Source organism: Pezoporus flaviventris, unplaced genomic scaffold, assembly GCF_033815535.1.
Source record: "Pezoporus flaviventris isolate CSIRO_AGI_PZ_B2104156 unplaced genomic scaffold, CSIRO_AGI_Pfla_v1 ptg000213l, whole genome shotgun sequence".
Taxonomy (NCBI): Eukaryota; Metazoa; Chordata; class Aves; order Psittaciformes; family Psittacidae; genus Pezoporus; species Pezoporus flaviventris.
Window position 1 is genome coordinate 5304313 of NW_026892761.1, and position 26778 is coordinate 5331090.

Genomic DNA, 26778 nt, shown 5'->3' on the forward strand with positions numbered 1-26778 from the left:
GTGACGCAAGGCTGCGTACGGCGGGGGCGGTGCTGGGCCCTGGCGCCGTGTGAGCGGTGGTGGTCGCGGCTGCCGGCGCCGTGAGGCTTGGGGCCGAAGGTGCAGGGGCTCCCCCGCCTCCGGTGTATGCGCGGTGCAGCGGGGGGAGCGCCGGGACCGCTCCGTGTGGGGTGCGTGTGTGTCTGTGTCACCTCATCTGCTTGTATAGCGCCCTTCGTTAAAGCAGCCGTGATGAGCCGCCGGGCACCTCTGTGTCCTTATGTGCGTGAGAGCTCTGTCTGTACGAACCCCCCTTGGGGTTGATGTTTGGGAGCGGCAGCGCTCGCGTGGTGACCGGGCACGTCCGCAGGGTCTGCCCCTGCCAGAGCGGGGCCTCCCGACAGAGAGCAAGTCGGGCAGGAATGCGCGGCGTGGGTGAAGAACAGGGAAGCTGCGGCTGCCCCATCGCTGGCAGTGCTCGAGGCCAGGTTGGACGCGGCTTGGAGCAAGCTGCTCTAGTGGAAGGTGTCCCTGGCCGTGGTGGGGCTTGGAGCTGGATGGGGTTTAAGACCCGTTCCAAAGCATTCTACGGCGCTGTGACTCCTCCCTTGTCCGTGGCCAAGCCGGTATCTGAGACAGCAGCGAGCTCAGGGGCTGTGAGCCGAGAAGGGCAGCCTGGATGGGACCACAGCACCGTCTGCGGGCCCTGGAGCATCTCCCCGGCGAGCCGAGAGGCAGAGCAGTTGTGGCATTAGCTGGGCAGAGCTAGGGGAGCCTCAGATCAGGGTCCAGGCAAGTGCAGCTGATGGGAGCAGGGCCCAAGAGATGTGCTGGTGTAGCCTGAATTCCAATGGCATCAGAGGGACTAAATGGTGTTGAAGGGAGGATTTCTGTGGTTTGGGTGGGGGGTTTTGGGACTGTTGTTTGGTTTGGTGTTTGAGAGGCCAGAAAGCCGTATCCCGCAGGAGTTCACAGGGTGATGCCTGACCTCTCTGCATGGAATTTATAATAACATTAAAAAAAGATTTTTATTGCCACGCTTGCTGCATTAAAAAAGGTTCAACAGAGCTACGGAGAGGGGGGAACGACACACGTTTAACCCCATTGATTTAGATTTTGATTGCAAAATGGGCCCGGCATCCTGCTGGGGACGGTGCCTAGCGAGCTCAGTGGGCTCTGCTGTTTTCTCGTGGCTGTAATCCTTTTCAGCCAGGAGAGGGAGCCAAAGACAGTTGGACAAAGGACGGGATTCCCGGGCGCTGGCAGAGGAAACGAGGCCCTTCTGCAGCAGCTGAGGTTCTGCTTTATTTTTGTTCCAAGGTTTCATCCTTCTAAAGTGGAAAATATTTCAGGGGCACCATGGAAACAAACTGAGTGTGCCAGAGGTGTTTACCAGCAGGGAGGCCTCTCAGACAAGGGGAGTACATTGATTCATCCCCATGCTGATGTTCCAGTCTAACCCTGTTTTGGGCGCAGCCAGTTCAGAGCTGGATGCAGCCTGGCCAGCTGGTGCCATAGGCTGGGACCAGTTTGGAGCTGTGTGAATTAGACCTGTTTGTGATGTTGCTCCGTGTCCTTCCCAGTAGATGGTGGAATAAACAATGTTGGAAGAGACCTTAGAAGGACAAGAGACCTTACATTGCTCCTGTTTCCATTTACGCAGCTTCTGGGCATAGACACTTGTGGCACAAGCATGGGAAAAGCAGGCAGGTGGGACCCAGAGTCCCAGGGTAGAGGTAAGAGCCTGAAACTGGCAGCTGCAGGCACAGTTTGGAGAGAGTGAGAAGGTGTGTGTGAGGAGATGGGTCTGTGGCCACTGAAGGGCTGAAGGAGGTTTCTGGGTGCGCCTGAACCAGTTAATTGCTGAAATTAGCATTGAGGCAGAGCTGATCTAAGAGGCTTCGAAACACCCAACAGCTGGGAAACATTGGAGCTGCAAACAGGAATTTGTGCTACAGGCTGCAAAATCAGGTTGGAATTTGCACCCCTCAGACAAGGGAGGAAAATTGAGCAGGGAGGTGGCAGTTCCAGACCTGACCGGTTAATAGCTGCTGCAGCAGGGTGTTAGAAGTAAGCAGGGATGTTTGAAAGGAGTGACGTGTGAAGGAAGCTCTGCTTTGGGGAACAGGAGATGCAGAAAACAAGCAAGAACCAGTTGCAATCATATTGAGAGATATGAAAAAGGATATTAAAGTAAGAGCAAGAGCCTTAGGCAGGTAGGGAGAGAATAAGGAAGGAAAGTAGCAGTGAGAATTCTGCATAGTGAAGAGGGGCTGGGGGTGAAACATGATTTGAGGATGGGTTCCCAAATGAAGTAACTACCTTACCTCAGTTTTCCTTATGTACGGAATATTGAACTCAAGGAGAGTGATGGGTGGTGGATGGTGATGGTGAGGGGTTCAGTCCAGGTTGTAGGGGGAATTGTAAAGTATTGGCACATGAGACCACAGGAACAGTAGCAAGAGGTTTTATAATTTACTCTATCTGGTGCTGGCATCCTGTGTCTAGGAACCAGTAAAGGCAGAACCAGTCTATAAGGAAGTAAAAGCTAAACTGAAAACAAACATCACATCCAGGCACTGACAGTCCTCCACTAGCTGGAGAGTTGTGTCCTTACCCATGGCTGCAGGAGGGAGGATGACGCACTGCAGCACATGCATGAAACCCTTCCCAGCCAAGAGGAGGTGAGCCAATTCGTCAGCTCCAAATCTACAGTATTTGCAGGAGCCTCTGTCAGGAGCTGTGCTGCCTGACCTTGGGAGCCACACCTGGAGCCCCATGTGGAATCCAGCCCTTCTCATGTCTCCTATCACATGTGGTTCATACCTTTCTCAGCTCTGCTCCTGGGTGCTCCCGCGCCCTGCCGTTGCGTTATAAATGAGTGGCTGTTGGTGTTGGTTGATATTTAATGAAGTCTATGTGATACCCTTCACTCATTTACTTATCCGAACAGTTTTAATACCCAGCCTGGGAAAGTTATCTTGGCTTGTTTAAGCTTTTCCACCATTAGCAATAAACATTTTACAGTCTTGGCAAGCTGAGGCTGAAAAGAGAGCATGACTTCAAACAGCATTGCTCACAGAGAAGGCTTTAAACTGATATTAAATCACTAAACTGTGCAAACATAACAGTCCTGTAATAAAGATAATCTATGTGTAGGGGGGCTCTGGTCCTTTGAGTGCAGGTGGAACCTCTGCGCTTCATAAATTACACAACCCTTTTGGGCAGCTCGGCATCAGAGCAGAGTCCCATGGTGCTCTCCAGGAAATCATCCTCAGTTGAGGTTGCAAGCACAGGAGAGGACAGGAAAAGGTTTCATTGTGTTTTGTGGTGCCCTGGTGCACTGGAAGGAAAGCAGCTCTGTGTTTGGATGGCTCCCTGGCAGGATTAGCCCTGCTGCTCAGGGACTTGAGCTACTTGTGATAGCTGCAGTGATGCTGAGTGTGTTAGAGCAGTAAAAGCACTGGGGTTTGCTCCTGCAGGAACCTGCTTGGTAAATGGTGTAGGATGCTTTCCAGGGGAAGAATGAGGGAAGCGCTTCTGCTCCCTGGGTTGGACTGAGTACTTTTGCTCTTGGGGCTTTCAACCTGGTGTCTATCACAAGCCCTTCTATCAGTGGGAAGGAGTGAAGCAGGGTTGTGTGTTGGAGTAACCCCTAAGCAATATCTCAGGACTTACACAGCCTTGGGGTGAAGGAATGCAGCTGTGAAGAGAGGAGCTACATGCAGAAAATAGTAGGATTTCAGTGGAAATACAAGAGCTTGCAATGCTGGATCTGAGTCCTCTGCTGCCTCCATGGACGTGCAGCACAGCAGGTCTCTGGTGTGCTCTCCCAGGTGAGAAGATGCCACTTTAATCCCACACTTAAAGGTAATTTTAAGAGAGGACTAAAAACCACCCAGAGTGAGGATCCAAATGGCTGTCCCTCATCTGTGTTCAGAAGTGCTGTAGTCCAGAGACAGGGATTCTGGGTCTTACACTGAGGTTTCTCTTTGCTTATTCTGCCTCAGGCGCTTCCCATTTTAGCTGGTGCATGAGCTGGGGACCTCCATTTCTGTTTAGGTGGACCTGTAAGGCTTTGTATCCTCTGCAGATCAGCTCTCAGTGGATCCTAGGGTATGTGTGAACCAGTGTGCTCCATGTCAATGGTTCATGGTAATACTGACCCATCAGCAGGATTAATTACTGGGTGGTTTTAAGGCACAGTGAGCTTTTGGGGAGTTCTGAAGAGGAACAGAGAAGTGTATTGTTGAGTTACTTTATTGTAATGATTTTCCCGGTCAGTGAGGGGGAACACGTCGTGTTCCATCCAGTGCTAATGCCTGGCTTGGCAGCTGCAGTGAGGAATTCCTGTCTTACTCACAGTGCTTTCTGCTGCGGGTGTCTATCCAGGCAGCTCTTGCACTGTTCATCATACCCATAACAGTTTCTGGGAGGAGGTGGGGAATGGTGACAACTTCCCAGACCCAGAGTTGCCTGGTGTGGGGTCCCCCAGGCTCAGAAGGGCTCTTCTGAGATAGGGGAGTCACAAGGGAGTGCAGGTCCCAGCCAGGCAGAGCTGCCAGGCAGGAGGGACTGAAATGGAGCGCAGCCCCCAGAGCCCAGTGGTCCAGGGCTTGAACGGGGAGCGCTCTGTTGACCCCAGCAGTGTTTTTTGTCTTACACAGGCCACTAAACTGAAGGACGTGACTGCAGTCTTGTTTGTGCCAAGCTCTCCTGCTCACCCCACACCTAACAAAGCTGACACTATATTGCCAGTTTTATTGGCCTGGCTGGCAATTTTTCTGGTGCTAGGGTGTGTTTATGATTATCAGGGTCACACCTCGATTAGGAATGGGGAGAGGGATTTTAAACATACCCACACCTTACCCTTCCTCCTCCAGGCTCTCTGAATGGAAGGGGGTTGTGCAGCGTGCGTGGCCTGAACTCCCCAATTGGTTGGTGATATTTGCACTCAGCCTTGAGGGAACTGGCCAGCCTGGCACACAGAATTGCCTGGCTCAGCAGTGCCACGTTGCTGAGCCATGCCTGCTGCCTCTTGTTGTTCATGACTATCTGTGCCTCTGTGTGCACTTGCAAGTTTAATAGCAGCAATAGTTGCCTTTGTCAGAGATGATATGCAGGCCATAAAATTCATTCTCTATTCTTTATTTTTCTCTCCCACTGAGATATGGAGACTGCGGAAAAGACTCCAAAGCCCTGTGGCTGCTTCAGATGAAAGGTTATATAAAGGATATGGAAAGAATGTATTTCGTAGTGGCCAGAGGACCTAAAAAATACCACTTTCACAGATCTTTGCTTGGACATCATAAAAAGATTTCGCAGCTGGAGATGCTGCTCTCCAGGATATCATCCTTAGTCTAGGTTACAGGCACAGAAGAGGACAAGAAAAAACTCCTGTGTCCAAAACCAACGTAAGGAAGTTGTGTCTTAAAGGCTGTCCTTACAGCAGCCATATCCTCTGACATGGGACATTGTGTCTGGGCTCCAGGAAGCCCAGTAGAATAAAAGACAGCCCACAGGTGGCAAGACCAGTGTCTTAGGGTGATTCCTGGATGGAGTGACACAAGAGGTGAGGGTTGGGATCGAGGATGCCACCTAAGGATAAGGATGTCTCTGGGACAGTTTGTGGGTTTTATTCCAAGTGAGCTGAATCCAGCAATAAGAAATCTCCTGTAGGGACTGCACTGATTTAAGATTAACCAGGTAAAGGGCAGCCTTGATAGAGCAGTTCCTGGGAAGGAATCCAGGAGAATTTATTGTTTCAAAGGTTTGATATTACATATGTGGAGTTTTTAGGCCGTATACCCAGGTAAAACCAATCATGGGTAACAGGGTTCTGGTGGCAGGCAGAGGAGCCCTGGGTTTTATCCCACGTTAAGGAGAAGGAACTAACTCCTTTTCCTTCTCTTGACTGGACTAACCACTCAGTAGCTGTGTGTGCTGAGATAATGCATGTCCTGCGACTGCCTTTGCTGACCTTGTACAGGCATTTAGTGATGGTTTTGGGGCTCTCATCATCTAAGTGTCAGTGTACTCACTTTGTCATCTTATTATGCCCTTATGTTTAGTGTGCCTTTGGCTGTACCTGCTGCCAGCAGCAGGATGGCTGTGTTTGAACCAAAGCAGAATCATCACCCAAAATGCTCAGAAATTACCTTTGAAATGGAAGAGTGACTTCATCTTCAACATGTTAATAACATATCCTGGCTTCCTTTGCTTGGCGTTCATAGTGTGGTTACTTCAAGTCTTTAAGCTCCCTGGAAGCATGAAATCAAATATTTATTCTTCATGTTTGTTTTCCTTTTAATGAAAATCGGGATTGCCATTCAGTCTCATGATGCCAGCACATGTGGCTTCAGGACAGACACCAGCTAACTTTAGCCCTGCCAGGAAATAGTGACAGCTGACGACAGCATCCAACGCTTGTTGGGGCTTTTTCCTCAATACCCATATGCTTTGTGCTCAGACCAAGAGGGAGGTGAGCCCCTTGGTTTCAAATAAATCCTCCCAGAAGAAAGAAATCCATCTGTCTGGGGAAAGTTAGAAAATATTTTTGCATTTATTTCTTCTCTGTTTTTTTATGCATACAAACTCTAGTGAAGAAATAGTCCTCTGTTTCCATTGGAAGGCAGTAACCAGCAAAAATTAATGTACAGTATTGAGGAATGCTTGGTGCAAGCAGACCAAAAAGGATTCCCCACAGAGTATGTCTACGTACAGGAAAACAGGGTTGCTGCAGTTGGAAAAGACAGCCTGGTTATTATCGGGGGGGGGGGTGGGGGGTGGTGTTTGCATTTAATCTCCCAATTATAAATAATCAATGTGATTTACAGAATAATTTACAGAAAATGATTGGATTCATCATTGCAATAAATTACTCGGTCTGATGCCACCACTGAGAGACAGTACAATACTTGTGACCCCGTCAGCGCAGGCAGAGGTGTTTCATTTTTGCATTGGAAATCAAGGGGCAGATGTGCAGCTCCCCTGGCTGGGTTGGCTCAGATTCCTCCCTGCCAGGGACCTCTCCACAGCCATGGTTCCCCCAGCTCCAGCTTCCCCAAGGCCAGCACCACACACACATAGTCCATGGCTGGTGAGAGCTGCTATTGCCTTGTGCTGCCAGAAGTGACTCAGGGCTGAAGCCCTGCAGGGCTCTGTGAGCTCCAGCCTTGCTGGCAGCCAGGGAGGCAAGTGCTGGGCATGGGAGGGCTCCTTCCCTGCATCCAGCTGTAAACCAGAGATCAGATCTGTGGGGTTTAGGCACAGGCAGGCACAGAGAAGTAGGGACTGTGGCAGGTGGGTGCAGAGCCAAGGCTGGGGCAGACCCAAGGGGCTTGGGGGACACAGGGTATTTTCTTGTCCTGTGTCATTCTCTGCAGGACTTGAAGCATTGTGGTTTTGAGATTGCTGCCCTCAAACCCTCTAAGGTCTGAAGGAGCCATAATGAGTTCTTATCATGTTATAAAGAACTATAAATCTGTTATCAGCCACTTGCTCTAAGCTGAAGGAGTGGCACTGGATTGGAAAAATAGATTATATGGCATATAGTAGCATTAAAGCTGGGTCTGAATTGAGATCCTAGTCACGATGCTCCCAGCACTTGGGCAGCCCAAGATGTTGGTCCAGCTTGTGTGGCTCAGGCTCTTCTCACCCTCACAGGCATCTCCCCTTTGTACATCCTTCCTCCTGCTTCCTTCCAAGTAAGCATCCAGTGGTTTTGTGACTGCTGAGAAGCAGTAGTGGGGCCAGTGATATTTTGGGCACCGCTGCCCACTGTGAGCCTGTACGGGGTGACCCCATCCCATTAGCTGAAATCTCCTGAACCCCTTGATCCCCCAACTTCCCAGTTCAGGTAGTGAGGAGGCGGTAAGTAGGGTAGGGGAAGGGTTTGGCAGTGGTTGCCTCTCTGAGCCTTGTGGTTGGGGGGTGATCATGGCACGGAAATACCAAAACACTGCAAAAGACAGAAGGATCCAAACAGTGGAAAATCCTCATAGGCCAGACTTTGCCCCAGTATCAGCTGGAAAGATGTGTTAGACCTGGCTGGTTTGGGGGGATTAGTGCATTGTAGGGTGGCACTGCAAAGACCTGGGACTAGCCAAGGCTGAGGAGCGGTTCTGGCAGTGCTGCCTGGGCAAAACCCATGTGGTTCACCTGATGCAATGCTCCTGGGGGAGCTGCCATCTCCATCAAGTTTGGCTGGGCTGGGGGCTGTCTGGGGAGCTGGCATGGCTGTGGGAGTGAAGCCCTCCATTCACACAGCACAGAGAATTGCTTGTTCGCTGGGTCTGATGTGTGCTGAACCAATGCTGAGAGGTGGCAATGGGGGAACAGCCCCCAGTCACTGCAACCTCCCCACAGAGGGAGGCAGAAATCTGGCCCTTTTCACAAGGACTGAGGGTTTAAATAAGGCTTCAGCCTTAGTTCTGGGGCTCAGGGCTGCCCATGGCACGTGCTGTCTGTAGCTGCAGGAAGACAGCTTTTGGTGGTGGTGGACCAGTCCAAGAAGCAAGTCCGCGTGTTTGCGCCCAGGGAACTCTGGATGGGTTCTCTTTTCACAGTGACAGAGGCAGTTTGGGCTTTTCTCCCACACGGTCTTCTGAATGAGGCCAGCTGGTGTGCAGGTTGCTAGATGACCTCCTGTTTTGTGATGGCAGGTTGTGGGATGGAGGTGGGCTGTTTGGCCACGGTTGCAATGGCTCCAGGCAGCAGCTTGTATTGCTCTGGCCCTGAGCCTGCAGGTGGGGATGGCTGTGGAGTTTCTGGAGTAGCTACAGAGATAGAAACAGAATTAGAAGGTGGCCTCATGGATCTGACAGCACTGGGATCTGCCCTTAGTCATGTGGGGTTCAGGTGTAAGCAAGGCAGACGCTCTGTACTGAAGCCATAGCTCCTAATGGCTCGTGTGTTTGCTGCGAGGCTGCCAGATGCACAGGCACTGTTAGATTCTCTTGAAGAGCCACAATAACGAACTTTGAATGAGTCAAGTTGCTGGCATTTTGACCTGTGCTGGCCATTTTTTTGCTCAGCCGAGGCCATCTCAGCCCAGATTCCCATGTGGTGCCCTGTGTGGTGGCCTGCATTTTTTGCAGAGGGCAAAGCAAGGTCTGTCTGCACCATTGAAGGGAAGGGGAGCCTTTCCACTGATTTCAGTAGGCGCTGGATGGGATCATTCATCCCTTAAGGGCTATGTAAAAGTTACAGTCTGCCAGGGAGCATCTTGTTGAATCAGTCTAGACTGATCTAATCTAACCTAACCCACCTCTCTGTTTGTCTTTCCCTCCTTTCTGCATAGGAATTTCTCACACACTTATTATCAGAGGGTCTGTCCTGCATGGAAATCTCCTTGTGAGGTAGAAACTACTTTCAAGGCACACTTGAAAGCTCTGTTTCTCCCGGGAGCTCTCCATCTCTTGAGTGATACTCACACATTTGCCCGTTGTGCATCTGAGGAGGCATTGTGTTGGCCACAATGACGTTTGTTCCCAGGTTCTCCTGGATCAGATGAGGGTGCAGGGGGTGGTGAGCATGCGGCGTTTCACTTGATGAGCCTAAAAGACATCAGTTGCCACAATAGCAGAAGGAGACAATTCAGTTGGGCAGACCCACTGCACCAAAACAGCCAAGGCTTTGTGCATGATCAGCTTGTGCACGCTTGATTGGAGCACACCCTTTCCATTTTGCTCCATGGATGAGGAAACTATCTCACCAACCCCTGCCTGAATTTCCTTATAGAGGATTATATTCCTCTCCTCCTGAGTCACACCTCCATGTAAAGAACAGCACAGTGGCAACTCTTCATTTTGTTTTGTCCCATTGGATGCCTCCTACTAGAAAATCTGGGACATTCTTTCAACCTGAGCTTTGAGACCTTTGTGTTTTGATGACTCCTTTCTGACACAGAGGAGGAGTACTGAAATGGCTGGAGGGAATTTGGGGGTTGCACATCAAAGCTCGTCTACATGCAGAGGGCTGGGGATGCCTCTCTAAATGCATACAGTGCTACTGCATCTCTTTAGGTGAGCAGAAGTGGAGGACTCTCCACTTGCTAGGAGGAGATGATTGTGTGTGAGTCAAGGGCTGACCTGCACACAGGCTGTCTCTACCTTTTTCATGTACGAAACAATAGCTATAGAGGTTCTCAAGGGGATGATGGTCAGGGAACACTGAGAGGACCCTCAAGTACTCACCTCCCAGCAGCATCTCTTGCAGCAGGTTGTCAATCTTAGCCATGCCAAAGAGCTTGACGAACTGGATCTGCTCTATCATCTGCCAGGTGATGCTCTGCAGCACTGGCAGCAGCAGCAGCAGCTCCCCGAAGCGGCCCCGTGAGTCATACTGCCGGTCATTGATGTAGTCCTCCAGGCTGACCTGTACCTGATACCTCATCCGCTTGATCTTGGAGGGGTCGCTCAGTCCTTTGGCATCTGAAACAACCCATAGAACCAATTGTGCAGGCTGCTTCCCTAGGAGCTGCCCTTCAGTAACCACATGAAATCTGGGTGCAGGCTGAAGTGAGCTGTCTCTGATTCGGTTATCATCTTTAAGGGATGTTTTTTCCCTTCTTAGGATGACTTCTCCCCTTCCTCTAAGAGCAGTTTGGCCCAGAGAGGAGATCAGGCAGCATTTTGAGAATTCAGGTCTGGTATTAGTTGGCATAACCCAAACTAGTCCCCTCTGATGGTAACTCTCACCAAGCTGGAGCATACCTGGGTCGAAGAAGATGATGGCTTTCAAGCAGGCATATTCATTGTTGTCTATCTGCAGCTCCTGGAAGGGGAGGACCAGCTCGTCCAGGATGCGGATGGCCACACGGTTCACCTCCACCAGCTCAGGGCAGTTCCGGGGGATGATGTGGTCATTCCCTTTAGACAAGCAGCACAGAGACCATCACGTTGTCATTGCCCAAGACTTGTCAGGGGTAGCAAAAGAGTTCAGAACCCAGGCAACCAATGCTGAGATAATTTTGTGGGTGGAGGACTTAAGAAATTCCTCCTTCTGCCCCTTTCCTGGCTCAGCCCACCAGCAATGCTGATCTGTGTTGCCAGAGCAGGCTCTCCTTACAGAGGAGTCACTCAAGCAAGCAGAAGCTGACCAGGGAGCAAGAGCCTTTTTCTCAGTCACACCATAGCCTGCTTCCACAGACCCTGTGGTTTCAGTGTGAATGTTCATAGCTCCTCAGCTTTGCCACATGTCATGGCCTTGATATGAACATCAGCTGCACCCAAAGGTTGTGTTAGGCTCACTAAAATACAGAGGAGCTCAAGCCATCATCACCCTGCAAAAAGGATGTCCACAAACACTTGAACCACCCTCTCCTTCACCCGGCAGGGAAGCTTCACAGAAGCAGATGGGCTGGGTGCAGAAAGGTGCTCTTTACCTAGCAGCAAGACATCCTTGAACATCATGGACCTCTTGGCAGCTCCCAGTAGCAGATGTTCGCCTGCATGCGCTCGCAGCAGCGCTACCTGCAAGGGCAGGGAAAAGTTATTTGGGTGATGCAGAGACAGACACAAGGCTGTGATTCTGTGTAAGCAAGCCCAGCATTCCTGCACTGGACTCAAGGATGGGGAGTGAGAGCCCCCGTCTAGTCACAGTCAGAGAAAGGGATCAAACAATGGTTTACTCCTGTGCATAAACATCTCTAAATCCATCAGGACCAGTGGCACCTGAAACATCCCGTATTCATGGCACATGTCATGAGCAAGACCATGCTAGACTGTCCCAGGACCTCAAACCAGCAGTGGGACATGTTCACAGTGGGCTCACTGCAGACAGAGCAACTCCTACCGAGTACAGAACCAGGGACCATGCTCCAGCCTGGGAAGTGGGGAGAAGTACACTCCACTGCTGTGGACGGTTGCTGTCCCTCTGGAACATGCCCACTTCCCACTGAAGTCATTCTTATGGGGACTCGCATCAGCCCGGCTGGTGGGGTCACCCTCTGGCCATTCATTCCCACCACAGCAATGGACATTTGGGCCAGGGAAGCCAAAGGGATGTTTTTCTGTCCTGATGTTAATGATTGAAGTGTTTCATTTTACACCCTCGAGCAGCTCCTGAGAATGTTCTGAATCTTTTGCCCTCCTTCAGTTAAAAATTCCAGGGCTTTGGGCAGAAACAGAAGTTAACGATTGGACAGCCTGACATGGAGGCTTCTTAATGTCCAGCCAGGAGCCTCTGCTGGAGAAAACAATCGTTAAACATTAATGGAGAGGCTCTGAGAAGTGTGTCTTGATGGGAATGGTGCCCTTCTCCAGTGTGCTATCCCTCAGCATCTGACAAAGCCAAGAGAAGTCTTACCCTACCAGAAATGCCAGGAGAAGTGTCAGCTGTGGAAGAGAGCTCTGGTTCGAAAAGATGCTCATGGCTGAGAGAGGGATATTTATTTCTTGCAGAGGGTGAAAAAAGTTATGCAAAATAGAGTGGAGGTCCTTGCAAAAAGACTACGCACACATGATAGTGGGGAACCTTTATCTATACACCAACATCTAACCTCTCTCTATCGCTATCCAAACATGGGTGGATATGTTAGCCAAGTTCCTTGTCATTACCAGAGCTGCACAAAACTGAGCTTTCCTATCTAATGCAACTTGGAGAAGGATGCAAAAACTTCAAATCCCAAGGGAGAGCAAAGCCTTTCTGTAGAAATTACCTGCCTAGTACAAAGGCAAGAAAGCTCATTTTGGAGCCATCATTTTTGTTTTCATAAAACTTGCTTGCTTGAGCAAGCTTAAATTCAATTATTTCAACAAGGCAAAGCCATCTCATTTGCTATTTATGCTTGCAGTGATCAACCTGAAATATGTCACTCTATTGTGAACTAGGATAAATATAAGAGTTGTAACACAACAAAGTAGAATTTTAACTTCAAAATGAGTAAGCTTTGCCCACCATATCCAGTACTTTGAGATTTTGATGCAGAGGAAGAATAAGGGGTTGGGTATGACTTTTCCTATAAAAATGTTGGCTGTGATGATTCATTCTCAGGCAACATTTTAGTGGCAATGTAAGAGCATTTCCTAACATTAAATGTTCCCACTGGACATATCTGGACTGGCTCTTATGTCCCTTGGACAGCTGCTTGCACTTAGTTTCGTTCATTCCTGTTCCCTGTCAGTCTGTCCTTCCTCCTGCACTGCTCTGATAATCTGCTGCCTCTGTCCTCAGGTTGTCATTCAGAAGCACATTAATGCATCACAGTCTTTCCTCTCAAGCCCTCTGGGACAGATTGGGAACTGCTCGTGATGAGAGGTGGCTGGTCCTAACAGACCTATTTCAGATGAGCCAAACCCATGGAGCATGCTGAGAGCAGCCCCTCTGCTGCAGGAAAGCGAGGTCCAGACAATGTCATCTTTAGGTTTGTTTTCTTCTTTGAGAAATTTTGCAGCCCCATAATGGTAAAATGAGTTCACATGGAAATTGCTGTAGTTTGTGGTGTTATTAACCCAGTTTACTGCCTCTGTTCCAAATGGCACAAGGATGCAATGGGTTGTGCAGAGCTGCCCTGAGCCTCCGCTGGGCTGCGGCCTGTGTGCGGGGTACGTGTCATTTGCCACTGGAGTCCATTTTGCTTTTCATACTTTTTGAGCTGTATTTGACTTAGGAGTTTAACAGATTTCTTACCTTTTTAAACAATTTAGCACTTGCACACAATAGAACAGAATGAGACATGCTCCTGTGTTGATAGTGCTGAATTCCCTAGGGCTCTGTGCCGCTGTTACTGAAGAGCTCAGATTTAGGATTTAAGGGGTTTTGATCAGCTCTTACTTTCTGGATATATTTTTTCTTTGTGGTATAAAAATTACCTCTAGGTCTATAGGGCTGGAGACTGATCCCAGCTGAAAAGAGCACATTTGGTCTTGTGACTGCACTGGGCAGATTAGGAATACCTTTGTACCTGTGCTGGCCACTGCCAGAAGTGTTATACCCTGCCATCAGTGCTATCTCTGTGTTAAATGCAAATATATTCCTGTTTTTTAACCCTGCCTTGGGAGCAAACTTATGTTTACTTTCTATAATTCCACACCAGGAGGATGGATACAAACATGTGGCCAGGCTAGAAGCACAAAGATAGACAGGCAGGTTTGTGTTTAAGAACACAATAGGCTAGGAATTTGTCCTACCAAGTCTGATTACCCTTAGCATTTGTATAGCACTTCAGGTATTCAGAGTGCTGCACAAACTATAAATAATAAATAGCTGACCGAAAGACCCGTGCAAAATATGCATCTGATTATGTACCTAATTTGAGCTCAGTGTTATCATGACTGTGCTCATCGACTGATTAGCTGCACAGGCAAATGGCTTGTGCTGGCATTGTATGGATGCCATTCCCAATCAGCTGCAACAGTCAGGATAACAGAGTGTCAGTGCACCTTTCCTTTGAACGTCTCAGCTGCCTGGCTCTGCTTCAGCTCCCTGCTGCCTTCACCAGGGCAGAGCGAGGTGGAGTGGATGGAGGGACTTGCCTGGTCATCCAAGGGCAGCTCACAGAAGGCAGGGATGTACTTGGCCCATTCCACCAGCACCAGCAGCTGCTGCTTCATGGACTCACACACATCGGAGATGTTGGCAATCTTCTTCCCTCGGATGTCTCCATTGAGCACAGGAACCGGGGATGATATCTGGAGGGAGAGAAGCAATTCTTTATCTTTCAGTACCACAGAGGAAACATAGGCAGGAAAATCCCCAGCCTGTGGGTTGTGCTGATGCAGACTCCAGCATCAATAATTACTTCCTCCATTGCACACCCAGCCTCTACAATACATTTAAACTCATTTAAATTGAGATCTGTGGACATGGAATGCTTCGTAGCTGAGGCTGTGGATCATCTTGATAAGCTGTTGTACCTTGAACAGACTGGAAAGCACAAAAGAAATGTTTCTAAAGTGAAGATCTTCCTTCCACTGAACAACTGCTCACTGCTCAGCCAAGACCCAGGAGAGAGCAAAAGGACTTATGTAGCAGTCAGCCTCGCCAGTAGCCAGGACACATCCATTCAGTGCTGCTACACAAGCTGCTTGTCCCACTAAAGGGCAGAGAACTGCTCCCTATTTTGCTCTGCTCCACAACTAGTGCTTGTCCGGACCTGCTGTGTCTGCTTTTGACAGGGCACCTGCAGGCTTTACTTCTCAGCTTTTAGGCCCTTTTGGCAAAACTGCTGATGTACAAACATGCCCCAAAAGAACTTTTTGCATGGCAAATTGTTTGTGATCGCAGAGGCAAATGGGCCCATTTCATTTACAAAGGACAAGCCTCACAGCTCTGCAAGTGCTGTCACACAGAGCCTGAAAGGACATCTCCCCCAAACCAGGCACCCAACCTCCTCCCTGGTTCTCATGCATAGCTGCTTACCCAGCTCATCTGAAAATTTGCCCTTAGTCACTACTTTATCCTCATGCTCCTGTAAGCAATTAACTCAAGCCCATCGCTGCCCTCCGCCTGCCCTCTGTGCTCTTGTACAACATCAGCTCTTCCTGTCCTGTTCCTGCCAGCGTTTTCAGCTTGGACCTTGCCAAGGAAATAGGATTCTAATGCCACCTGCACTATTTTTCCCCCAGGCTGCATTACCTGGAAGCTTTCCAGCTCTCGAGCTATTATTGAATAAATACGATTGTAAAAATCTCACCATGTATTACCCTAATCGGAGAGCCCGGAAGGCTTAGCAAATAAAGAGAGACCTCTGAGTGAGTGACCCAAGATCTTGGAGAAAGCAGCTCCTCAGCAGTATCTTGTTCTAATTAGGTAGGCACATAAAAGTTACCAATTAGCACGCTGGAGCCTGCCCTGTTTAATGAGTCTCTCCGTGCTCTGTGGGAGAGCAGGAGCTCCCCTGGATTTGTCGATGGTTGTAGTTTTTATCAGCAGACCCTGCTCCACGCTTACATATGATGATAGAGGACTCATTGTCCCAGAAATACCCTTCTCTTGCAGATCTGGTGACTTGAGATCCCCTTATCTCACACCTTTGGCAGCAGCACTGATATTAACTTTATAGGGTATATAAATACATTAGGGCCTGCATAGGACAAGGTGAGACACAGGATGAGATTGGATATGCTTCTTGCTTACAGGATTGGCCCTTGTCTCTTCTGGCATATCCCCTCCTTGGAGAAGTGGACCTTGCAGCCTAAGAGCAGCTCGTCCTGCCCTGAAGCATCTCTCAGGGCAGCCTTCAGGGTAAGATGACCCTTGAAGCAAGAAGGAACATGGACTGCCAACTCAAACGCCTCTTCATGTTCCCTGGCACAAGGAGTGCTGCTCTCCCCACCTCCCATGAAGAGTGGCAGCTCTTGCCTCCAGCCCCATCCTCATCACTTGTTCTTGCAGGCAAACCCTCCCTGCAGCCTGTGCCCTCCCATCCTGTCCTGTGTCCTCCCAGAGAGTGCTGATCTCATGTTTGCAGTATCTAGATTCCTAAATCAGAATCATCTTCTCAGGTGAATGCTCTAGGAAATTAGTCTTGGCCGTATCCTTGTGGAGATGGGGACTTAAAAGCAAACACTGGAAAGAATATCTGCATAAAACAAACATGAAACTGATTTCCTCATGAAACTGCAGGAAGCCACAATCTGAAGTTCATAGCAGCCGATGGGAAGGGAGATTGTTCATGTGAGGCCAGCCCCTCAGCTGGGTTAGGTGGCTGCAGCTCCTTGGATTTCAATGGTTCTACTCTATTTTCTTCCAGTAGGCTCTCCAGCCTTCATGTGTCACAACCAAGCAGAACAGATGACTGTGTATTACTACAGCTGAGATCTGGACCAAGGAGCATTAGAGGGATGGTTTCAGGTAACAAACGTCTTTGAAAAGCCAATGTTGAGTTGGCAGATAAGTTACTTTTAGAAAAGGGGTGGTAATTTGATGACTCAGCTATTAAATACTCAACTGGCTTTACTAGCCAGATAGTGCCTGATGCTTTTGTATTTGCCAGAGAAGAAAGAGAGGTACCTGTTGTGCCAGGACTTCTGCCTGCAGTAAGACATTGATGGAGGGCAAGCTGCTGTCTTCATAACTTGATCTGCGGGTGCTGATTCGGTCCCGTTCATTTTGTACAGCTGCAAGAGAGTTATTTTGGCTGAGCTGCAGCTCCTCCATGGCAATGAACATCAGAAAGTAGTATAGACTTTTGGCATTCCCTTTCTTTAGAAGCCGTTTCCCAGCTTCCCTACGTGGCAGGGCAGCTTTGTGGTGGGATGCCTGTGAGAACTGTGTACATCTGGTGGATCTGTTTTCAGATTGGCTTTATTAGGCTTTCCTGTGATGGGATTATTACAGAACCCAAACACCTGCTTCAGAGCTTGTAGACTTCAGTGGGAAAGTTTCCTTTCAAAGGATCTGGTTCTGAGTTTTTTGATTTCAATATAAGAGGTCTGAAACAGTGGCCACGCTCACACATGGCCCAAAGCTTATGTGAGAAATGGAGGAATCTGCATGGCTTCCTTGTCTGTCCACATGACTTCTGTGTGCTCCGTTTGGGAAGCCCTTGCACCAGGTAGGTGCAGTTGGAAATCTTCCATCTAAGCTACAATAAGGAAGGAGATGCAGAACAGCTTCTATTTATCCAGAGCAACTGAGCTCTCCCATACCTTATTGTAAAGAGAGTCCCAGGACAGGTTTGACCCCGATGTGCCTCCCTGCATGGTCTTGAGTCTATAGACAGCAGCAGCCAGAGCAAAAGCAGCAGTGCTGGGGGGAGAATTTGCCATCCGTGGGCTGGATGTAACTCCCATGGCCATGCCAGTCAAAGCCATCTGCTCAAATAAGGTATTGATCGATGGCAGGGGAAACAGAACAGTCCCTGCCTTAGGCTGGTGGCTCTCTGGATTGATACGTTCTCAATGTATAAATCCACCTGATAAAAAGCAATAATGAGGCTGGGCCAGAAGCAAAGCCCTGCAGTCAGCGGCTGTAAATAGGAGCTCTCAAGGTTATGCTGCTTGTTATCAGTAGCAGGACCCCGAGTTCAGTCACGCCATGATGTTTTCCAAATGTTTGCTCAGTATTAGCTGGTCATGCACCTAATGTAACTTCTATTGAATATTAACAGACAGCAGCAAAGCTCCGGGCATGGGATGAGTGGGCGCTGCAGGGAGAGGAGGATTCCTATGTTCTGCAGTAAAAGCCAAGCCAAGTTCCTTGCAATTCCTCATCCCCTTTAACATGGAATAAATGTTCCTGCTCAGAGGGGTTCCCCCAGGCTGGTAATCCTGGGGAAGCCACCCAGGTACCACTAGTACTTTTCTGTTTTCTTCAAGGACCCCGTTTCTCCTCGGGATGGGGGGGTGTGTGAACTGGGGGGGAGCACAGGGTTTAATTTCTCTACATGGAACATCAGGGCCAAATGCCTCCTGGTTGTCCCTTTGCAGCCATCAGTGGCGTGAGTTCTGTGCCATGCCAAGCCTCTCCTCTGGGCTGCTCCTGACAGCTTTTCCCTCTACCAAAGAGCCACCAGTGTGACCATCAGCAGCTCCACTGCACATACCCCTGAGAACCAAGCAGGGCTAAGAAGAGGGTGAGTCCTGTCCCATTGCGTCTGAGTCATGGGGACCTAGAAGGGTGTGGAGACAGAGGGGCAGGGAAGGTGGTGGGGTGGCCCTGGGCCATGCAGGGGGTGGGTATCTTTACTCGTTTCACGTGGAGTCAAATAGCCAAAATGTTCCACCTTGCTCTGGGTCTTTTCTGCTGTGGTGAGTGTATCACACAGAGCTAAGCTCTCTGCAGAGGGTCAGCAAGAACTTATACGTGTATTAGGAAAAAAAGGTGCAAAATGACAGCTGGACCTTTGCTGGAGTCACCTGTCCAGCCTTGGGTTTCATGGTGACAACAGCACTTAGAGCAGTTTTCCCAATGTTCAAATTTCCAGGCCTTCTTGGAAGTTTCTGCTTCTCAGGGATGTTAAGAAGCATTCCTAAACCGCTTGGATGCCCCAGTTATGTGGGAGCACAAGTGATTTGTGTGTCAGTGTGAGGGAGAGTGGGCTGAAGAGGTCCACTGTGATTTGTGTGTACAAGCATGGGTAATTCTGAGACTCAGGCAGGGTCCTGTAGCACTGCCATGGGCTTGTCTTTGATGGCATTTGAGGGGTGCCCTAGAAGTGTCCTGACACTGAATGCGGGAGCACACAGGGCCCCCATGCCTTGCCCTCAACTGTTGGCACAGTGACTGCCTGCAAGGGCTTTGCATGGGTGGGAGCAGGCAGGTTGGGTACATGCAGGGCTCATCACTGGAGGCCAAAACTCTTCCTATACCCCCCTACAATGGGGTCTGGATGTGTGCACTGGAGAGCACTGTGGAGGGAAGACAGGGCTAGGACGGGGCAAGCATGAGCATGGCAGGGACTGGCCTTGGGCTGCGAGGACTTCCTCGAACACAGGCAGACAGTTTGACTGCTGCTGGGGGAAGCACAGGGAAGCGGTGCCATCACCCACCTTCCTTCTTCATTCCTGCTCGGAAGCACTTCTTTAGCCTGCAGTATCGGCACTGGTTCCTTTTGTCTTTGTCTACCACACACTGCCTGTTAAACCTGGAAGAAAGAGAAGTGTGAGGAGCAGCAAGACTGAGCCTGAAGGCTCGAAGACAGAGAGCAGGTTCCCAGACACTCACCCTGAGAAAGGAGCCCTGGTCTGTGCCATTTCCATGCCTTAGCCTGGGGTTTCTTCTTTGCACTGAACATCTCAGCCCTCTGCTCTACCTCTGGATGTTCAATAAGGACGGATTAGAGCTGACAGCCGCATGCCGGAGCTCAGGCTGCTGGCCACTAGGCACAGGATGCTCGAGATGCATTAACAAGCCCCAGTGAAATTAAAAGTGTGAGCCAGGAGAGTCAGAGCCAACTTGGTAGCCTCTGTTGTAAGTTAGATCCCAGTTAGAAGGGAGGAAGAATGTATTTATGTGAATTAAAAAAGGGTCGAAGGTTGTTCTTGAGTCAGTAAGGTTAAGAAGTTAGTTTAAGTCCCTGCATCTCTCCAGGGCTATGTGCAGGCATGTTGGTTCTGACCTCTGAACAGCATCACTGGTGTGCAAACAGCTCTGCAGCCACCTGCACTTCAGAGAGCACTTGGGAAGCACCCAGCTGCTTCCCTCCACACTCGTATCACCAAATCCATTGCACACGGTGGGGCAAACACTGGTCTCTGATGTGTGTGGCTCCTGCATGCAGCACAGGCCTGGTGGCCATTTGAAGCATGAATTTCACTTGCAACTTTGCTCTAATTTATTGGGGCTTGATCAAGCTTGCAAAGTAAAGGCAAAGGTGTACAGAGCTGGGAAAGGGCTCCCAGCCATGCTGAGCTCTGTAGCTTCCGAAAAGGCTTGTTGCTACCATGCTTTTTAAAGGCCTGAGGTTTGCCCAAATGATGCCTGAAAGCATCTTTCTAAGCATTTCTGTAGCACTTATAGAAAAGCCCTTGTCTTCAAAGAACTGGGCACTTTGGCTTTTCCAATGGAGCTGTGGGGAAGGTGCTCCCTGGGCAGCAGCTTGAATAAACCTGGGATGCAAGTGCTTCACATGGACTCATAAACCTGGGGCTTCTTTCTGTCGCTCAGATTTGAGTCACATTGCTCTTCACATTGTCCAAGTGGCTGTCAGGCCACCAGGAGTAACTCACTCAAAAAGCCGAGTGATTTAGGCACTCTGAGCTAAGGATTCTGTGGTTTCCTCCGTGATTCTTTATGTGTGGGTTGCTCAGAGCAGGGAGCAGGCAGGTCACAGTTGCTGATGGAACAGGAGAGGAATGGGCTACCACCAATAACACAGGTGCAGTGCATGAGTTGCAGGAACAGCATGTGTGCCTCATCCGATACATGCACACTACACTGCCCAGCTTGTTGCCCCCTTGCAGCATCACCTTGCTTGCTGGCCACATCCACAGTTGGCCACATCCATTTGCAAGAGCACATGTTTGGCCCCTAAAGACTGGGGCAGGGCCTCCCAGGGTCTCTCCCAGTGTCACTGGAGGCCAGTCCCACAGTGAGAGCAGTCTCTGACCCTTCCCAGCTGGGGATTGAGGTCAGGGAAGGTAGTGGAGGATGCAGAGAGGATGAAGGATGCTGCTGCGCTTTGAGGGCTTTATCATTCAGCTCCTAGGGACTTTTTTATCTCAGCCACATTACTCTGTCCCCTCTGTCCTTACCTGCAGGAATACATGTGGTTCTTCCGGACACTCCTCCTGAAGAAGCCCTTGCAGCCATCGCAGCTGGAAGCCCCATAATGCTTCCCCGTGGCGCGGTCCCCACAGATGGCACACAGTGCGCTCACCCCGATGCTGTTGGAAGTGTTGAGGTTGGCTGCTTCTGATGGAGACGTGTCTGCTTGGGGAAGGACACAGGAAGATGAAGACAGTGAGAGAGACAGACAATGTTTCCTAACTCAGTTTCCAGTGAGAGGCTTGATTTTTGGAAGAATCGGGTTAACTGCAGCCAGAGAAAGCCAGGTCAGAGAGATGGGTACGAACTGGTGAGATGCTCTGAGTGTGTTAAGTCATTGCATTTTGACTGTACCAAAGCTCCCCATGTGCCAGGGTGAGAAAGCTCTTCCCAAAGGCCTGACTCCAGCAACACCTTCAGATAAAGCAGAAACCCAGTTGCAGGAGTCACAGAGCAGAGCCAAAATTCCTTTGGGATTTGCAAGCACTTTGACCTGCAGTAGCATGGCCAGAGAAGAAGCTGGTGCAGAGTTAAAGCTGAGGTATTACAGCTCAGGGTGAGCAGCTGAATTATTAGAGAGGAGTTTATGTTACAGCACTGAAAGAGCCCAAGATAGCCCTGAGCAAACACTATTAGAGAAATAAGGTGGTCAGCCCCCTTTCCTGAGATCCTCTGTGCCAGATATGGAGCACCAGCCTGCACTGGGGTTCTTCAGGAGAACAAGACTTTAAGTACATATAAACTCAAGTGGCTTCAGCTAGAAAACTCAGGCAGCAAACACTACCTGTGCAAGGAAGGACTGATTTAAGCTAGATGAGGAAGAAAGGGTGATGCTATAGCGTGGAGGAGGCTGTATGTTGGGCATATTCCAGAATCTGATAGCACCACAGCTGAGATTGATGTGTCACACAGTCTTTACAGTCAGGCACTTGCAGGGCTGTTTTGGGAGGATGGGGAATTGCAAGGCCTATGCTAAAACCCCTCCAGCAAGCCAAACAAACCACAGGGACAAAAGGATCAGCCCTTAATTTGGTTGATCTAATTGTCCTATCCTATGTACATTTTCCTGTATCAGCACAGGCACGTTCCCCTGCCTCAGTGGAAACCCTGGTTGCAAATGATAGCCAGGATCTACAAAGCCACAGGAACCTGCTGGGATTTGAATACTTGAGTCTACAGGTGTCTGGGTTTGGCAGGGATGCAGCTATCACCCTGGGAGGGCCACAGCTGCTCCCAGTCAGCGCCCAGCAGAAAGGGAACTGGATGCTATAAAAAGGCTGGTCCCAGTAGGGCTCCTTTCAGTAGCTGGAGCATGGTGCTGCTGAGGTAGTGTTGCTTGGGGCAGGGCTCCAGTTCTAGCTCTTACTTTGCAGAGGAAAGGGGTGTTAACAGCAGCCACAGCCTGTTCATGCTGTCCCTCAACAGCAGTGAGCTAGCATTGGGAATCTCAAGCCAACCCTTTCATTTCCCTGACACTTTTCTTTCTAATTCCTCATGTCCCTCCTAGATTTCTTTCTAAGTCAGTTTGCTGCCTCTCTCTTCCTGCCTGGCACACAGCTGCATTTCTGTGGCAGCAGCTGTCCTTGCAAAGCTCTGTTCTCCACTCCAAAGCCCATTCTGGCTGTCTCTTGTCCCTTTGAGAGCTTGCCTCCAAAACCATCCTTCCTTCCAGTGCATCCTGAGGGCTGGGCTGGATGAAGGTCATTGCAGACAGATTAGATTCTGGTTAGATTTCCAATTTCAGCTGAACATAGGACTTAACGCAAGAAAGGAAAAGTTGATTTACCTATAACACACATTACTTGTGTGTCTGTGAGAGCCCAGATAAATCCCTTTCTAGCAGCGTATCATGCTGTAATCAGGTGAACATAGAACAGGAAAAACTGGCACCGTTATCAAAGAAATTACAACATCTTCCTCTAATTGCCAACCAACAATAAAATTATTGCCTAATGGATAATTTTCTAATTAAGGTTATTTCATGGTGCCAGAAAGCATTGTGGCTGCTGCGGTGAAGTGGGTTTATGATTTGTAGTTAAGGTAAAAGGAGGAATGAAAAAATCTGACTTTAATTTCAGACCTCACAACTGAGAGCTGTGTTAGGACGGGAGTTCCTCGAGAGGTCCCCAAGCCTGTCTGACCATGGGATGCATTTGGTCTGTGGCAAACTTGCTCAGTGCTGAGCAGCCACCTCTGGGCCAGAGCTGATCTCTCCTGCAGTCCTTGGCCAGGCTGGGAGGCAGAGGTTGTGCGGGCAGTTGTTGGAGTGCCAAAGCAGCTCTGGAGGTGAGACCTGCCCCTGGTGTGGAGCTGGGCATAGGAGAAGGAGAGGCGTTGGTGCTGCCTGACCCAGCTGACTCATTCACCCCAGGGTGTGTTTTGCATCTCACTTGATCTTGTCATATAAGATTATCATGTCCCTCTGCCCTGTTGAGGCCAAGTCACAAGCCCCCATGCAGAAGCTCCTGTGAGGGGCACAGAGATGGAGCAAGACCTGGGCTTGTCCCAGATGGACATTGGCAGATCCAAAGGGGGCTGCTCTAAGCCCTGAGACCCATGGGTGGGTAGCACCAGCCCGTGGGAGCAGAGAAGACCCTTGGGTGCTGGGGGGTTATTGAACAGCATAGCCACTTTGGCATCATGGTGTCATGTCTGTGATGGGGCAGAGCCATAACGCAGGGATGACCTGTACAGGCTGTGAGAGAAGAGCCTGTGCTTCTGGGACAGGGGTGCCCAGCAGTCTCAGTGACACAGCAGGCAGGGGGAAAGGGCTCAGGGCAGTCGTTTTCTCTGATGTGCTTTGTTTAGTCATTAACCTCATGTTTAGAGAGACTTTAGGGGGGACTTGGTGAGGAATCTCCTGTTATCTCTGAGCATTTAATCATCAGGACTCCTTGGTCCCAAACGGGTGGGCCAGTGTTGCGAATCCCGGATTAAGTGTGATCCTGCCCTCCTGAAGGGATGGAAATGCTCCTCCATCCCTACCAGGTCCCTCTCTTCTCTAGGGGCTGAGCCTCCTGACCGTGCAGCACTGAATGAAAGGGCCGTGGCCTCAGGGCAGTACCTTACTCACTTTCTGTAGGGATTTCCACCCTTGCCGGATGCTAAGTGGCTTTCTGCTCTTGGAAAGCCCATCTCCAGTTGCGGAAGGGCTGGGTCTGGCCCTGCTCTGGAGCCCCAGGCTGCATAGTCTGCCTGATGAACAACCAGCAGCATTCACTCAGTCTTTCGGCCAGTCTCTTCTCTTGGTTGTAGTCTGGGGGAGGCGAGACCTCCCCTGTGCTCAACCCCAGCCCTTGTGCTGAATGTCTGGTGGGAAACTCTCGTTTTACCCGGCTCCTGGTGTGTGCCCGGGCTGCAGGGCACCATCCTGTTCCTGTTCCACCACCTCTGTTTTTCCCCAGGGAAGCAGAACCCCCCCCATGATCTGCTGGGAGCCACTGGCTGACGTCCCTGCCGTGCCCTAGCCCTCCCCAGGACCATTTCAGCAGCCACCCCAAGGAATTCTCCTCCTGCATCCCCCGGCGCATCCCACCACAGTGGAGGGGAGAAGACGAAGGGGACTTACCATTGCCCATAGCCAGCACCTGCATGTTCTCAAACTCCAGGGTGGTATACGCCGGGTCTAGCGCCGCGCTATAATCTGCCATCTCCATGTCTATTAGGGCTTTGGAAAGGCGCATTATCATCAGCAAACACCGGCCAGATTGTACCGATTCCCTTGTCCGAGGCTATTGGCCCTTCTGCCTCCCTCTGCCTTCGCTGCGTCCCTATCTGTTGTCTTTTATTTCAGGTATTTCTCTGAAAGGATTTGCTCAGCCTCAAGGCCTATACTCCCCAGAGGGGTGGAGGCAGGAGGCAGGGGGTTAATCTTTAATCATCTCACTCACTGAATGCTGCTAAGCTGCTTTTTTTTTTTGGTGGAGCAGCAGTGGTTCTTGTTGACTGTTTGTTATTGCATCTCAAGGCACTCCGCCGATCCTGGCTCCCATGTGCAGGGAGGACATGGGAGCAGGCTCTGCCGGTGAGGGAGCACCTTCCCAGGCTACTGACCTTGATGCTGAGCTGCTGATGTTGGTCTTAACAGTACTTGTGGTAGAAAACTTGGAAAACCCCCTGACAGGAGAACAAGGGTACTCTTCACTTCTGTCATTGCCTTCCCCTCTCCACTGCTGGCTGTCTTCACCCCTGTTTGTCCCTTCTCTTGTTCCCAACATCCTTCCCACCCCTTCTCCTTTCCTCTCCCTCCCAGTCAGAGAAGGTCAGTGCCTGCCTGGCAATTTACACGTTGCTATGCAAAGTAATGACATATGACTCCTTTTACTTCCCTATAAACAGGGTTTTATAGGAGCTGGATGTCCTAAAACCAGATCCTACTCTGCAGCCGTGCCCAAACAGCAAGCGGGGCTGGGGGGCAGCATGGACACCCTGGGCATCCCTGGGGCTGCTCCTGTCCCACTGCCAGAGCCACCCTGTGCCACAAACCCCCCAGCCTCGGGCTTCATGAGGTGTTTTACACTCTGCAGTGGGATTTTTCCTTCTGGGGGTGCAGTTGTCACCAGCACCATTGGTGGTTCTGCTGCTTCACCCAGACCCTGCTCGGTCTGAGCAGGGGGCCAGAGCAAGCAGCAGAGCTGCCTGTGCTCTCCTTGTTTATCTGGATGCTCTCCTTCCCCCTGTCCCTTCACTTTAGACAGGACTGAGATATTTCAGTGTAATAACAAGATCAGTGACTGGGAATGTAATCAATGGCTGGATGGCATTGGCTGCAAGGCCCTGGAGAACCAGCAATTAATGGTTTGGTATCAGCTTGCTCTACGTTGAAAACATCCCTGTGATTTCGCAACCAGGTGACTGAGTCCATAGGCTGCTGATTTGGGCTTCCAACTGGCTCATGTTTGTGTTTCCCAGCACCCCAATGCAGCCATAGCCCCGTTGGCACCCAGAACTGTGCTGTGTCATGTTGTGGCATCGCTGCCACAACGTGACACCAAGGTCTATTGCTCCACAACAGGAAGTGTCTTTGCGCAGTGATGCTAGTGAGGATTTGCTGTTCACATTTTAGGAGCACAAGACACTATTCAAGCAGCCCTTGCCCTCTGAAACTATGACCTATATAGCACCTCCGAACAGCATTTCTGCCCTAAAACTGCAGGTGTGAAGCTGAGCACAGGGCTTTCTCCCAAGGAACTGTGATAAATGATCTTTTGCTGCAGGGGGACTGTCATAAATGATCTTTACTGCAGGAAAAGCAGTCATCCGGTCTGTGCTCCCGATGCTCTTGGCACTCACGTGCCGCTGGCTCTTCCCTTTGGTAGGTGCAGTCCTGAGCCAAAAATTGTTTTTACAATGAGCACACTGGGATGGGGATACTAAGGTAGAACATAGCCCCCTCCGTGACCTCATCCCAGAGACCTCCATCCCCATCCCGGCCGGGCCATGATGATCCCTTTGATTAGATAAATGCTACAGACACTACCTCAAATATGTGCAGGATTTGCCACAGCGTCTAGTAAAATATCGTAAAAGCATGGCCCGTTCTGCTCTGCTCAGCAAAACAAACCTGGTTTTTGAATAGCCTGCTGAGCCAGGAAGGCTGCAAAGGCCATTTGCTCCCGGGGCAGGAAGGATTAAAAGGGCCAGGAA

General features: G+C 50.1%; 1 protein-coding gene across 2 annotated transcripts; it reads right to left on the reverse strand.

The window, feature by feature from the left end:
• Positions 1-6770: 6770 nt before the first annotated feature.
• HNF4A (hepatocyte nuclear factor 4 alpha) lies at positions 6771-24953 on the reverse strand. 2 transcript variants are annotated; one of them, XM_061442115.1, is made up of 10 exons: positions 24701-24953; positions 21120-21297; positions 19416-19510; positions 16936-17042; positions 14453-14612; positions 11366-11449; positions 10695-10850; positions 10176-10412; positions 9414-9536; positions 6771-8756 (listed from the first exon to the last, which is right to left on the reverse strand). In XM_061442115.1, exons 1-10 carry the CDS (start codon positions 24819-24821, stop codon positions 8614-8616), a joined length of 1404 nt encoding a protein of 467 aa, XP_061298099.1. In that variant the 5' UTR covers positions 24822-24953; the 3' UTR covers positions 6771-8613. The 2 variants fall into 2 exon arrangements, with proteins under 2 accessions (XP_061298099.1, XP_061298100.1); XM_061442116.1 differs by having other exon boundaries at positions 21120-21294; positions 24701-24950.
• Positions 24954-26778: the final 1825 nt, after the last annotated feature.

What these genes read in the sequence shown, in the direction of transcription:
- HNF4A (XM_061442115.1), bottom strand. Translation starts at nt 24,821, where the DNA reads ATGATAATGCGCCTTTCCAAAGCCCTAATAGACATGGAGATGGCAGAT. An exon ending in AACCACATGTATTCCTGCAG is followed by an intron (nt 19,511 to 21,119) that starts GTAAGGACAGAG and finishes TCTTTCTTCCAG; the next exon opens with GTTTAACAGGCAGTGTGTGG. An exon ending in GCCCTTGGATGACCAGGCAA is followed by an intron (nt 11,450 to 14,452) that starts GTCCCTCCATCC and finishes CCTTGCAGGTAG; the next exon opens with CGCTGCTGCGAGCGCATGCA.